Below are 13,841 nucleotides of genomic sequence, written 5' to 3' on the forward strand. Positions count from 1 at the left end.
AAATACTTACCACAACTTACCTTTTCTTCCCTGGGATGGGTCCCTCCATCCTTGGGTGTCCTCCAGGGGTGGGCAAGGGTGGCAGGGGGTGTCCCTGGGGGCAGGCGAGGGCACCTCTGGGGTCATTCTGAGCCCACAGGTCCCTTAACGCCTGCCCTGACCCAGGCGTTAAAAAGAGGCGCAAATGCAGGGTTTTTTGCCACGCCCACTCCCGGGCGTCATTTTTGCCCGGGAGTATAAATACCACGCACATGCCTGGGAGTAATTTTTTAAGACGGGAACGCCTACCTTGCATCTCATTAACGCAAGGAAGGTGTTCACGCCAAAAAATGACGCTAACTCCATGAACTTTGGCGCTAGACGTGTCTAACGCCAAAGTATAAATATGGAGTTAGTTTTGCGTCGAATTTGCATCGAAAAAAAGGACGCAAATTCAGCGCAAACAGAGTATAAATATGCCCCTTGGTGCGTAGCTTACTGTGGGCAGCCACGGTGCGTTATGCGGTGTCCTTGCAGGCACTGCGCTGTTGCGGAATAGGTATCTTTTGTATGTTGCGCACTCGGCAGTTGTTGTTGGAGTAGCACTTGTTTGGTGTCTGATATACGTTGTGGGGCCCTGGGGTCCGTTCAATGTCGCTGGAGGGGCTCGCCGTTGTGCTCCTTGAGGTGTAGGTTATTTACAAGCATTGAATATTGGTGCGAAGCTTAATGTGAACAACCACGGTGCATTATGTGGTGTCTTTACAGACACCGCTCTGTTGCAGGATAATTGTTGCGTCTTCTAGTCACTTGTGTGGGGTCTGATGCGCCTTGGGGGGCCCTGCGGCCCGGTCAGTGCCACCGATAGGGCACGCAGTTATGGTACTCAGAGTGAAGAATTTTTACAAGCGTTAAATATTTGATGCGTAGCTCGGGCTTCACTTGCCTGCCTCTATGTTCGAACTACGCCGCTGCTGCTAACCGTGGGCTGGATGCGCCTCTCACTAGGCCAGGCTCCTTGTGTATTGGCTTGTCGGGGACAGGTCCGCCATCTTAGGCTGCCATGGCCTGTCCGGGAGGCCTTCGAGGTCTCTCCTTGCCATCTCGGGAGCTCTCACCTGTTTCTCGGATCTCGTGCTGCCGCTTCTGCCTCCTCGCTAGCTCCTTTAGCCCGCACGCGGGTTCTATCCTCGTTTCAGTTCCCCCTCTGTCCGGGGCGCTGGGGCCACGTAGTCTGGGTCCTCTCGTGGCCACGCTGCCCGTCTTAACGATTGTCCATCGTGCCTGTCTCCGCGGTCACGATGCCGCTTCTCAGTGGCATCCAAGGTGTGTTTCAGTGCCGCCGGAAGGTACCGGTGGCAGCACGTTCGCCGCCTACCGTGTTTAAGCACCACAGGAGTCTTTTAAAGGATTTTAATTCGGGCCGAGAGCGGAGCTCTGTTTTATGCGACCACTCTGGCCGCCATGTTGGCCACGCCCCCATGTTCCCCAGTCTTTGTGACATGTTGACCTCTTAAATCCCAAACTCTTGCTGTGTGTGTCTTTCGTCTGGTCCTTCCTTCATCTTTTTTCTCTTCCCTTCATCTGAAGTTGCAAGAAGTGCACGTTTACGCTATTTTTGTCTCAGTTTCTTCTCTCCCCAAACAGGTGGCTTCCTGAGTCTGCAAGATGGCTACTGACCAAAGGCAAGATGCAAGAGGCGCACGACCTGCTGGTGCGCTGCTCTTCAATGAACGGCCAAGCACAGTTACCTCCCAGTATAAACACTGAGGTGAGAGGAGCTGCATTGCAGGGTCCTCCAGTGGTTATGTACACAACTGCTGACCTGCAAGTGATCTCCCCTTCACTCTCTTCTGTCAGATCCACGGTGATGATGAAATGCATTTGTATTGCGCCTAGGGTGATCAGGTGTCCCAGATGTGCCAGCTGATTTTGGGAAATTTAGCTCATGCCCCGGTTTTTAGAGAGGGTCACCTGAAAACTGTGGGAGGTGAATTGTTTTCTTTTACAAAGAAGGGATAGTTAGCAAGTATTATCAGAAAGCAATTTAATTAACAGGAAATATACTGGCTTTATGTGTTGCATTTTATTTATGTTCTTAGTGACTCTGACTTTGTTCGGAGATGTTAAAGTGCATAAAAAAAATTCTGTCTTCTGCCTTTGACAATTCTCCATATGTTCTTTCATTGCCAGTGCCTTGAGACCCTCACGGGTGAGTAGCGCGCTCTATAATTTTTTGGGGATTTTTTTTTTTTGTATTGCTCTTTTCTGGTGTTGTTTGTAGTATTCTGTCAGGGTATTCTTTTTGTAGCAATTTCCCTGTCATCCATTTTTTTGCGTTGATCCATATGTTTTGAAAGAGAATATTCTGATCTTCCGATATGCCTGTCATAATGTTAGGCTTTTGAATAACGATGAAAGCATTCATGTCTTCATAATGTTTTTGCTCTGTTAGTTTCTGACGTTTTGAGGTATTCCTTTCTTTTTCTGTCTCTGGCTCAGTCCCTATGAACATGATTTCCTCGCTTATTGATTGTGTGAATTTCATTCTTGAATCTGCTTCATTTAAGTTAGTCGTGTTTTCAAGAGTTTGTTTTTTGAGCATTTCCAAATTAGAAAAATCACATCTGCTCAACAAGTTTATTGAATATTGTTGGCTCTAACAGAGACTTTTAAATCTAATTTAAATCAGTAAACAATGTATGAATACACAGTTACAGTACACATAAAGACATGTGGGATCGGCCGCAAGGCCGGACTGGCCCCCAGCGGACACCGGCCGCTCCCCCGGGAGGCTTGACGAGTGACCGCCCGCTTCTGTTACTGGGGGGTGCGGGTGGGGGGGAGGGTGTAGCATTGCAGCAGTTTTAAAAGAACTGCAGATTTTCTTGATTAACCAACAGTTTTCAGGCAACAAAGTGCCAAGATAACTCTGGTGACTAATGTACCCGCTGGAGAGAGATGGGAGTTCTGTCTAGTGGAAGTTTTGACTCTTCTAAGGTAGCGCAGAGGGTTAATGTCCCTGCTGCAAAGAACGTGTACTGTGCATATCACAGAACAGTATTTTATGTGCAATGCTCAGTGGGATACTGCTTTTGTCACAGGGATCGTTTTGTTACTGTGCACTTCATACGTCGCAATCATAATCTAGCACAGTGAGCTATGAACTCTCATCAAGGAGCTGCATGCAAACTGCATGGAACAAGTTAGAAAGTTATGTTTTTCACAGTCTTTAATTATCATAATTTTGCTGAAAAGGGTTTGTTTGGGTAGAACGTGAAGTGAAACCTAACTACTGTGTTACGTTAAGTTTGTGCTTCCCCAGGCGAGGCACACACTATGGATGACGTGAATCCTACACCTTGTGGTCCACTTTGTTTTATGTAACATTTCCTATGGACTGATTTACAGATATGTGATTCAATGTCTCTGTTTGTGTGTGTGTTGTAAAGTGTTCAGACACCCTACACTGGCATGAGAGGCGCTATAAGCCAAATTAAATACATATGAGAGAGGCGCTATATAGAGAATGGAAAGCTGGAAGGCACTGTTGGAGGGCGACTGTAAGAGAAACATTAAAGAGCCCCAATAAAGATTGCAGTATCCTGGTGGACTGAGCGCTCATCATTTACTGAGCTTTAAAAACGAATGCAATTGAATATATAATGAAACGTGTTATGGAATAAACCCTTTCTGCCATTTTTCCCCAAATTTACTTGGGAATGGACACCCCCCCCACCCCCTCCCCCACCTAACACTTTTGAAGTGGTCAAGCTCGCTCGCTGCACTAACTCGCAATAAACCATATGGGGGGCTGGTCTGTCAAAATTTGCCAAGGCCGCTTTGAGTTCCCAGTCCGGCGCACTATGGCTGTGATGGAGAAAACCCTAATTAAGCACTGAATGATTCCATTACATCACAACTGATCTAGTAAATAGATTAATGAAGCTCTTCTGCCTTATGGCTGGGTTTGAATTATAGAAGTACCATACATAACAAATGGCTTGTCTTTAAGTTGATGACAGGGGACAAGAAGCAGGTTGACCCAGGCATCATACAGTAACTAATCACGTGACAACGTGTGACTTGTACTGTTTTGTTTCAGGTACTTGGTAAGATCGCAGAAGAGGAACATACTGATACACATTACTCATACTTTGACTTATTTAGAAATCCAGTACTGAGGAAAATCTCCATATGTACAGGCATTGTATGGTAAGGATATATTTTGTATGTGTTAATACTTGTGATTCTTTATTGTTTATTGGTTTAGAAGAGTGCATCCAATTTATTCAAGGTGGGTTTTGTCACCTCTGTTGTAGGTTTTGCATGTCATTCACCTATTATGGAATCAGCCTCAACATCTCAGGCTTTGGAGTGGACATGTACCTGACACAGTTCATCTATGGAGCCATCGAAATGCCCTTCATCCTGAGCATCTACATCCTTATGGACAAGTACGGCCGACGTCGCTCACTGGCCTGGCCCATGCTGATCACAGGCTTCTCCTTGGGCATCAATGTCATCATTCCAGTCTGTGAGTTTCTTCAGACACCACATATCTAGTCCAGTGCATTTTCTTTCAAATTGTTTCTATTATAATTTGTTACATGTTGTCCAGTATATAACAACAAAAAACAGATAATCACTACAAATGATCACAGATAATAATATGCCACATTAACATGAAAGGATTATAGGACACAGGAAGATGGGAGCAGAGTAAAATCCTATCTAAGCAATATAGCCTCCTGCAATAGTTCAGGAGGCAGGCTGGTGAGTTAACTTATATAGCTTTCACAATGTTGAATGGGTACTTGAGCCTGTCAAGAGTCTTTAAGATTCTTGCTGTTCACAAGGATTTCAAGTATGACATAAGGTCCCTCTGCTGGGTTCAATTAAACTCTGCTCCCTTCACCAACATCAGGTCTAAAGATAAAGGTTCTTAGATATATTACCAAGTGTTTCTGAGTTTTCTTTCTCTGTGTATTCATGTGAATTCCTTCCTAAAAGGGATATTTGAGGATGCCAGAGAGAATAAGCTCAAGAGGGTCTGCTTTTACATGAGTCCTGGCTGGTGGGCCAAGAAAAAGGAGGAGGAATCAGACATGTAACCAGATGAACCCCTAGGGTTCTAGCTCAAAGGCTTATAGAGGGATTTAGAAACCCCCCTGGGTATAAGAGCTGTAATTGGTGCTTGGTCAGTTTGTCCTACCTCTTATTATGTTCAGAAAGGTCTATGGGAAGCCGGTTGTCTGTGACCCCACCTCCCCATAAGAGGCAAGTACTGCCCCAGATACTTGACCGAGAAACCACATAACTGACCTCATTCTCCTGCAGTAAAACCATTTAATGGGTCCATGTATTCTGCTGGCAGATGATGCCAAGTCCTACCTGCATTCCGGAGATCCATGGTTCCCATTCCTTCTACGCCCAAGTCACTGAGAAGAAAAACTGGGTCTCAAGATAAGGGTAGGACAGTGTCTTTTATGTCAGCCGTGGGGTGGGTGGCCTGGTGACTTCTTCTCCACCTAAACGTGGTCACCTTACCAACCTCTGAGGTCACCACACTTAAAAAACAAGCCCATGTCCAGAGAAAAGGGTTTGACCTATGCCCTTATTTCTTAAGGTCAGTGTGCTGTGTTGCATGGGAATGAAGACTGGAGCTGTCTGTTCACAAAACCCCTGTATTCTGGAGTCCTGACATTTGGGCTGGCGCAAGGAATAACGATGAGACAGTAGATTGACAGTATTGTAAGTCTTGCCCGGACTTCAAATGACTTCACAGGAGAAAGGCTGGAGGAACAAATGCCATAGCAGATCTGGGGTTACCGTCTTTGATATAGGTGAGCCAAGGTAAATGAGCATGGTATGTAACCACAGAGAAGTATAGTAACTGATAGCTTCAAACACACATGATGGTCAGGCATTCTTGTTTGACTGTTCTGTTAGTCACTTCTCAGGGTAGGAGTTTACGACTAGTGAAATGGTAGGGGTAAGTCCCATCCTCAAATGCTTGAAACAGTCCTGCCTCTAGTTCAATATATGAAGCATGCATTTGCATAACAAAAGGTAAGAAAAAATCTAGGTTTCGCTGAACCAGGTTGGAGGCCAAATCCTCATGTAAACCCACAAAGGCTTGCTATTTCCTATTGCACCAAGATTCTGTGCTACGAGTTGACCTCTGAAACAAAGCCATTTTTAAGAAGCCTTGCGCCACATTAGCATATTTTTTTAATTCTTATGTTGAATTAGGCTAGCAAAATCGCTGCGCCATATTGACAAAGTGGCGCAACGCATGAGTTGTGCCACATTGCTACCTTTTGTGCCACATTCTGCATGTCCAACTGCATAATGAATGCAAAGCGGGCGTTCTGGCTCAAGGAGGCCCGCACAAATGGCTCAATTAAATCTACAAGATTTAATTGCACCATTTTAGGTGTAATTTTTAACTTCTTGTGAAAGCAGGCTTTAAAAGGACACTCCCATTGGATTCAATGGGCCGCCTTGCGCTTTGCTCCACTACGTCAAAAAGTTTGACGCTATTCTTTCTAATATCGTCATGGTGCGCTGCATCTTAAATACGGCACACACATGGTGGCATTAGCGGGATGCAGGGGGGTGTAAGAAAAGTGGGGCTTCAAGATGTGAAGCACCACTTTTCTTAAATATGGGCTTAAGCTTTTAGCTGAAGTGGAAAAAATGTGCAATAAAGTGCCTCCAATGCCCATCAAACTCTATATATGAGCATGTGACTTCCTTTGTTCGGGGTTGGAGTACCTGATGCAAGGTTTTTAATTTCTAAATTTGTGAAACAAAGTCTTCCCCCACAGATCTTAAGCCTAAGATCTATCAGTTGAGTGGTTGTTATAGCACAACATGAGGCATTTAAGGTGAGAGTCACCTCTCCCAAGGCTACAAAGACCAACTATAAGTGATTGTAGGGTGGCCCAGTAGCTGCTGTAAACAATACCATCAGGCTGTTTAGCAGAATATTTCTGTCATAGAGCAGGAATGCAGTCCATGAGCTGCTGGAAAGTGGCTGGGGTGCCATGAAGGCCAATGTTGGGACCGAGAATTGATACAACCCAAAATAGAACTAGAATACCTTTTGTATCTAGTAAAATCCAGCAAGAGTATATGCTGCTACTCCTTTTGTAGGACCAAAGGTACTGATGTACTGGACAGAACCCATCCTCTTTGAACAGATCATCTACACTTAGCATTAGGTATGTATTTGTATCAGATGTTCAAATGTGATTTACCCTTCAGACATTCACAAAAAAACTGAATAGTAAAATCATGTTTGGAAGCCAGAATTAGCTTCATCCATAGAGACATCTGAGCTGAAAGTAGTTGTAGGAGGCTGGCTCTCTAAATATTGCACAGCAATGATGTGCAATGTGCAGAGAGTCCAAGCAACCCCAGGTTGGTTCACAGAAGTAACAACTAGAGGACCTAATGCTCTAACTTTTGTGGTAGCTTGGTCAAGCAGTTAGGCCTATCTTGTAGAAGTGCTAAGCATTTGTTGTACTCAAAGTATCAATACATGTGGACACACTCAAAAGAATAACTCAAGACCAATTTACAACAATACTTCAGATTTTTATGAATGTTTTAAAACCAAGATCATCAAAATCAGGTAAGTTCTTTTTTAAGTTATGATTTTCAAAAGTTTAGCAAAAATAGTGTTTTTGTGGATAATTACGCACCATAGGAACCAACCGGAGAAAACTTTAAAAATGCATATGCTTTTATAAATGTCACTTTCTGGTTTTAAGTCAAGATCATTGAGATGTCCTGTGGGCCAGCCGGAGAAGTTCTGGTGGTTCCCAGTTCGAGTGGGAACAGCGGCTAAAAGTCTTGTAGCTCGTGAAGGACAGGAAAGGGGGATCACTTGGAAATGCACTGCACAGGCGGACTTAAAGATGTGTCTAGTGGGTCCCCTTGAAGTGTAGAAGTTGCAAGCGTTGGGGACCTCTAGAGCCCAGCTGGTTCCCTGATAAAAGGGCCACGGAGGACGGTTGCAGATCAGATAGGTCAGCCAAGAGCTGTGTGCAAAGGAGCCTTTAGAACTAGGCGGCAGGATACTTGGAGGGTGGATTGCAGGTCAGCAGGGCCATTCTGGAGGGTGGTTCTTGGGTTTTCCTGAAGCATCTTGACTGGTGCTTGCTTCAGGACCTTGGAGAGTCCAGAGTGTACTTTTGTCTGTGTGTCCAACATTGGGGGTCCAGTGCTGCTGCCTATTACACGGTTCAGTCACAGGAGGTCGCAGTGCCATCACACATGGCACACTTGCGGGGTTTGTGCTCCGGGTCCGTCGGTCAAAATTTGGTCTGCCTGCTCTGTCTGGTCCCTTGGTCAGCAGCTAGTCAGAGAACTGGACCTCACTGGATCCTGCTTGCTGGTTGCAGATAGTGATGCCTTCACTCTGGAGCGTTGTTCTTGTGCAGTTTTTAGGTGTTTGGAGGTCCTCTGGGGTTTCTTGGAGTACGTCCAATGTCCAGTCGACCCCTCAGCGGTGATTGTCGAGTCTTGGGTGCAGCAGGCAAGGTTTGGCATATTTTTCTTCTTGCAGCAGGACTTCTGTTCTCAAGCCTTGGGTCTTCTTTGTCACTGGCCTTCTTGTGTCCATTGAATCTGAACTGCAGATCTAGGGATGCCCACTAAATACTGCATTTAAGGGGCATTTAGTTGAGTACCTGGTAGTGGCCAATGAGCCATCTATGTTTGAGTGGCTCCACCTACTATGTGACTACTTCCTGAGGGGGGAGGTCACAACCCTAACCCTGATTGGCTACTTTCCTACCATGCAAGATGGAAGAAAATGCAATGGAGAGGTCATCTTGCCTGCTACTCCTGAGGGGTGGTGCAGGAAGAGGGTGCCCACTCTTTGTCTCTGTTCATTTTCTAACAGTTGCTCCTGCCAAAAGTGGAGGTTGGCAATAGAGGTGGCTATCTGCTGCTAGCAGCAGGGCTGGGGGTCGAGTTTCAAGGGTGGCAATCGCTCTGTAGCTCACAGGCAGGGCAGTGCACATTCCTGGGGAGGAGGTATAACTCCTGTGCCTAGAAAGGGCTTTGTTTTCTGGTCATGGAGAGCAAAGGCCCTCACCCCAGGGATCCAGAATATTGCCTGGTGGTGGCAGGCTGATTGAGACTGGCCAGCAACCATGCCAGAGTTATTTAGCTTTACAAGGGTCACCTATACGTTAGCCCCTGGGTGCATTTGGCAATAAATCCTATACTGGTACCAGTTTGGATTTGTTGTTCTGAGTTGTTTGATACCAAACAACCCAGGGTTCATAGTGGCCATCACCAATGTCCAGCACATGGATTTAAAATGGGTGCTCTGTATACTTACTATGCCCCAGGTTTGACAAGAAACAGTAGGGGCATATTGCTCATGCACCTATGCCCACACATGTATTATAGTGCACCCTGCCTTAGGACTGTAAGGCCTGCCAGAGGGGTGGCTTACCTATATTGCATGCAGTGTGTAGTGGACAGGTCACACAGGCTGTGTGGCATGTCAGGTTTGTATTTTAGGGTTGCACCAAGACACTCAGCCTGCAATGGCAGGGGTGAGTGCACTTGGATGCAGTGTCCCTGAGGGTGGCACAATCTGTGCTGCTGCCCTCAGCGACCTACCCTTAGTACTTAGTGGCCACTAAAGATGTTACCACTTATGCCAATGCATCCCAACAGTTTTTGGGAAAGGGATCTGGCCCTGGGAACCTGTTTAGTAGGGGCCCAGGGCACATACAACTTTGAAACCACATCATATACCCTCACATTGAGCAGCTCTACATCATCACACACATCCAAAATGCATGCATAGGTAGGTTCCCACTGGAAAATGGATCCCCACCGGAACCAGAAGGACGGTCACCTAAGCCCTCGTAAGCAGCAGACTGGACTACGGCCAAGCTCCAGAAAAGACTGCAACGCATACAGGATGCCTCCGCACACTCAATCCTGGACATCCTCCGCCACAGCCACATCACCTGAGAGACCTGCACTGGCTCCCCATCAACAAGAGAATCATGTTCAATCTCCTCACCCACACTCACAAAGCACTGCACAACACTGGACCAGAATACCTCAACAGACGACTCTCCTTCTACACCCTGACCCACCAGCTTCGCTCTGCTGACATTGCCCTCGCCACCGTTCACCTCATCCAGAGAACGACCGCCGGTGGCAGATTGTTCTCCCACCTCACCGCCAAGATGTGGAACACTCATCCTATCCACCTGCGATAGACACATGACCTGCTAACCTTCAGGAGAAACCTCAAGACCTGGCTGTTAGAGCAGTAGCAGTCCCCCCATAACGCCTTGAGACCCTCACGGATGAGTAGTGCGCTTTACAAATGCTATGATTGATTGATTGATTGTGGATTCTCATCTTTGGAACAATTTACATTAACGCCTAACTTTTAATCAAGCCTGTTGCCTTTAAGGCCCTATATGTCAAGAAAAGCATAAACCCCTAACAAGACTCTTCATGAAAGTTATAACACTACACACAAACAAATACCCCATAGTATAGGAAAATACAGATGATATAGAAGTGAACTGTTGGGAACAGATTTGAGGAATCCCCTTCCAGTGGATTAGGTGCTCTCCTTTTAACCTATAAACCAAAGGATTTTGTTCCGATTGTAGTCGTTTACAGCAGAAATTGGGCACATTCTCCATGCTCCACCTCTAGCTTCTGCAGGCCATGTGTGGAGATTAGAATTAGACTTCATGAAGTTATTATGGTGGTCCATGAAAGACTGATTGAACAGGCTGAAAAATTTACAATAGCTCTATGCCTGTGGCCATGTGACACCAGAACTGAGGGCTACTTTTCTCATCAGAATGTGCATTATGAAAAGCTCAAAAAAATCTAAGAATTTGGCAACCAAGAGATGACTGGAGCAATATTATTAGGGAGAAAATTCTGTTTTTGGCTAGCAGGGTCCTAATTTTTGAGCCTTCTGACACTGAAGGCGCCAGTAGGTGTTGCTTAACCCTGTTCATGCAACCTAATCCTTTCGCTGTTATCCAGGCTTCATTAATCTGTCCTGCTAAAGCAGTGTGAAAATTACTAATGCCTGAAATTTACCACATGTAAAGCGTCTTTGGCCTGTTTTTCCATCACTTTAAAAAAATTATTTTAGTATCTTGTTATGTGCTGCACTATTTTTTTTCTTGATAGGTTCATGTTTAAAAAATATTTTGTCTGTTGACCAGTACAACCTTAAATGGATAATTGTTTGATTTTCTGAACAGTTTTGTATCACATTCCCTCTCTTAACATAAGCAGCGTTTAATTCCTCCCTCCAACTCACCTAGCCCTTGAACTGTGTCCAGTTGTATAACTCTTGCCTTTTTTCTTTGTCCTGCTCTTACTCACCTCAAGCACTAGGGGCGCTGCGAACCACAGTCGCTGCTGTTGGGAAAGGATTTTCTGTATCCGCTGGCATGGCGGCCTTCATGTGCACCATCGAGCTCTACCCCACTGTCCTCAGGTATGCACAAACAATTCTTTCTGACATTCATGATTAACAATATGGGCTACACCAAAACAGAGTGTTAGCAAGATAAATGAACTGCAAATTATATTGCAGATGAAAATTCCAAGCACACTTAATTTCCATATCACATTTACATAGGGTCAGAAGAGCTGTATTGCATGACTAATGCATTTTAGTGTGGTGATGCTACCACCAGCACCAAAATGTGTTAGTAATTGTAATTGTAATAGTATTTATATAGCGCTTACTACCCCTAATGAGGCAGTAAAGTGCTTTTTGGCGAGTAGCACGCAACTCTGGAACCCAAAAGGATTAGTGGTGTATTAGCGTACGTGAGTTATGAGTTAATTTGAGCGGAAGTCATGTGAGTCTGTTAGTTGGGTTGAACAGAATAATGGCGGGATAGAGGAGGGAAAAATCCAGAAGTGTTAATTGGGAGATCATAGTAGTAAGATTAGGTTTTGGATGAGTAAAGGAGAGGTGGAAGATGGAAGAGTCTGTAGAATGGGATTAGGGAGATCATACTAGTAAAATGGGGTTTGGGATGAGTCAAAGGAGTGGTATACGAGCGAACAATGTAGTCGGTTGTTTGGGAGATGATAGTGGTAAACTGAGGTTTGGGGTGAGTTAGGAGAGGTAGATGAGGGAACAGTCTAGGAGGGTTATTTTGGAGATAGTAGTAGAACGGGTTTGGGATGAGCCAGAGGGTGGAGGTAGAGGATAGATTGATAGCGGAATAGGGTGATAGTGAGACAGAGTAAAGCTTTAAAGAGAGTCATTTTTTCTCTTGTACAGTAGGACTAAAATAGTAAATAAATAGATACATGATTACGTAGTAAGGGAATATATGTGTAAGGAATAAAACATATTGAGATTTAAAGTTGTATCCTATAAATACAGACTTTCAAGAGTTGCAGTATTTGATGTTAATTTATTTGTGTACTTTAATAACATAATTTTTTCGTTCACCGTAGGAAAAATATACATTTGTTAAACAGACCTAAAGAGTATGTATAAATTTTACGATAAAATAGTTATTATATGTATTGGTACTAAGAAACACACATATCTAGATATATACATTTAACCAGATTATAAAATGTTTACATACAATGGGATATGAAGTCCATTGCTGTTTGAGTATAGTGGTTACGTAGGAAAGAGCCAACTTGAGTGGTCTTCTGAAGATAAGATAGTTATCTGTGGAACTTATATTTGGGGGTAATGAATTCCATAGTTTGGCTGCTTGAACAGAGAAAGATGTACTACCTATTGTCTTTTTCTTCTATGGTGGTGTTTCGAGGCGTGGTTTCTTTCTTGAATGTATTTGGTGATTTTATTCTTGATGAAAAGTGGTCCTGTTGCATGTATTGCTTTGTGTGTGATTCAAAGCGCCTTGAAGGTGGATCTTCTGGCAACCAGTAACCTCCTCAAGGCAGGGGAGATGTGGGCTTGTGGCTTTAAATGTAGGAGTGGTCTGGCAGCTGAGTTCTGAATGCATTGTCATTTTTTCATAGTAGATAGAGATGATCCATGGTAGAGGTCATAGGCGTAATCTACTTTAGACAGTAAAAGAGAGATAGTCGCCTGCACCTTGTGTGGAAATCCAAGGTGGTGGAAGATGCGTTGCAGAGTTTTCATGGCGATGAAGCTTGATCTTGCTAATTTGTCCACTTGAGCATTCATTGTTAACTTGGAATCTGTGGTAATTCCAAGGTTTCTTACTTCCTTAGATACTTTAGGAGGTGGTACCAGATCGTCAGGCCAGGTGCAGAGTGGGTCATAATTTTTCCAGTTACCACATGTGAGTATTTCTGTTTTGGAAGCATTCAGTTTGAGATGGCTCCATGCTATCCACTGATCAATGGCTCTGAGGCAAATGAAGATTTGTGAGTTTCCAATGTCTTTGGGGCATTCCAGTTTAAGGAGTATTTGTGTGTCATCTGCATAGTTGTAGCATATGAGTTGAAAACGTATTGATCATTGCCAGTAATTACACCATATAGATGTTGAAAAGCATGGGGTAGAAGATTGACCCTTTAGAGACCCCTGCTTTTGTGAAGTAGGGTTTGGACGAGAAAGGGGGAGTATGGATGACAGTAGTTCTGTTTTTAAGGTAGGATGTGATCCAGTTGAGAGCAGTCCTCTCTATGCCTGCTTCTTAGAGTCTTTGTATTAGGGTGTCATGGTCAACTGTGTCAAAGGCAGCTGAGAGTTCCAGGGGAAGTAGTGCAGTAAATCCATTCTTAAGGTCTTCAGGAAAGATTCCCGAAGTTAAAGAATTATTGATGATTCTTCTTACCGGCCTAGTAGCAGAAGTAGATAGAAGAATGTTCTT

General features: G+C 44.5%; 1 protein-coding gene across 1 annotated transcript in view; it reads left to right on the forward strand.

Annotated features, from left to right (window-relative positions):
* Positions 1 to 13,841, forward strand: part of LOC138297449 (solute carrier family 22 member 7-like) — a 137,686-nt gene that overhangs the window by 87,993 nt on the left and 35,852 nt on the right. Inside the window, exons 6-9 of the mRNA XM_069236799.1 lie at positions 1,627 to 1,750; positions 4,085 to 4,194; positions 4,302 to 4,516; positions 11,389 to 11,497. Of these exons, the coding sequence (XP_069092900.1) occupies positions 1,627 to 1,750; positions 4,085 to 4,194; positions 4,302 to 4,516; positions 11,389 to 11,497 (558 nt within the window). The remainder of the gene's footprint in view (positions 1 to 1,626; positions 1,751 to 4,084; positions 4,195 to 4,301; positions 4,517 to 11,388; positions 11,498 to 13,841) is intronic.

The sequence above is a fragment of the Pleurodeles waltl genome, chromosome 5, assembly GCF_031143425.1.
Source record: "Pleurodeles waltl isolate 20211129_DDA chromosome 5, aPleWal1.hap1.20221129, whole genome shotgun sequence".
Lineage (NCBI taxonomy): Eukaryota > Metazoa > Chordata > Amphibia > Caudata > Salamandridae > Pleurodeles > Pleurodeles waltl.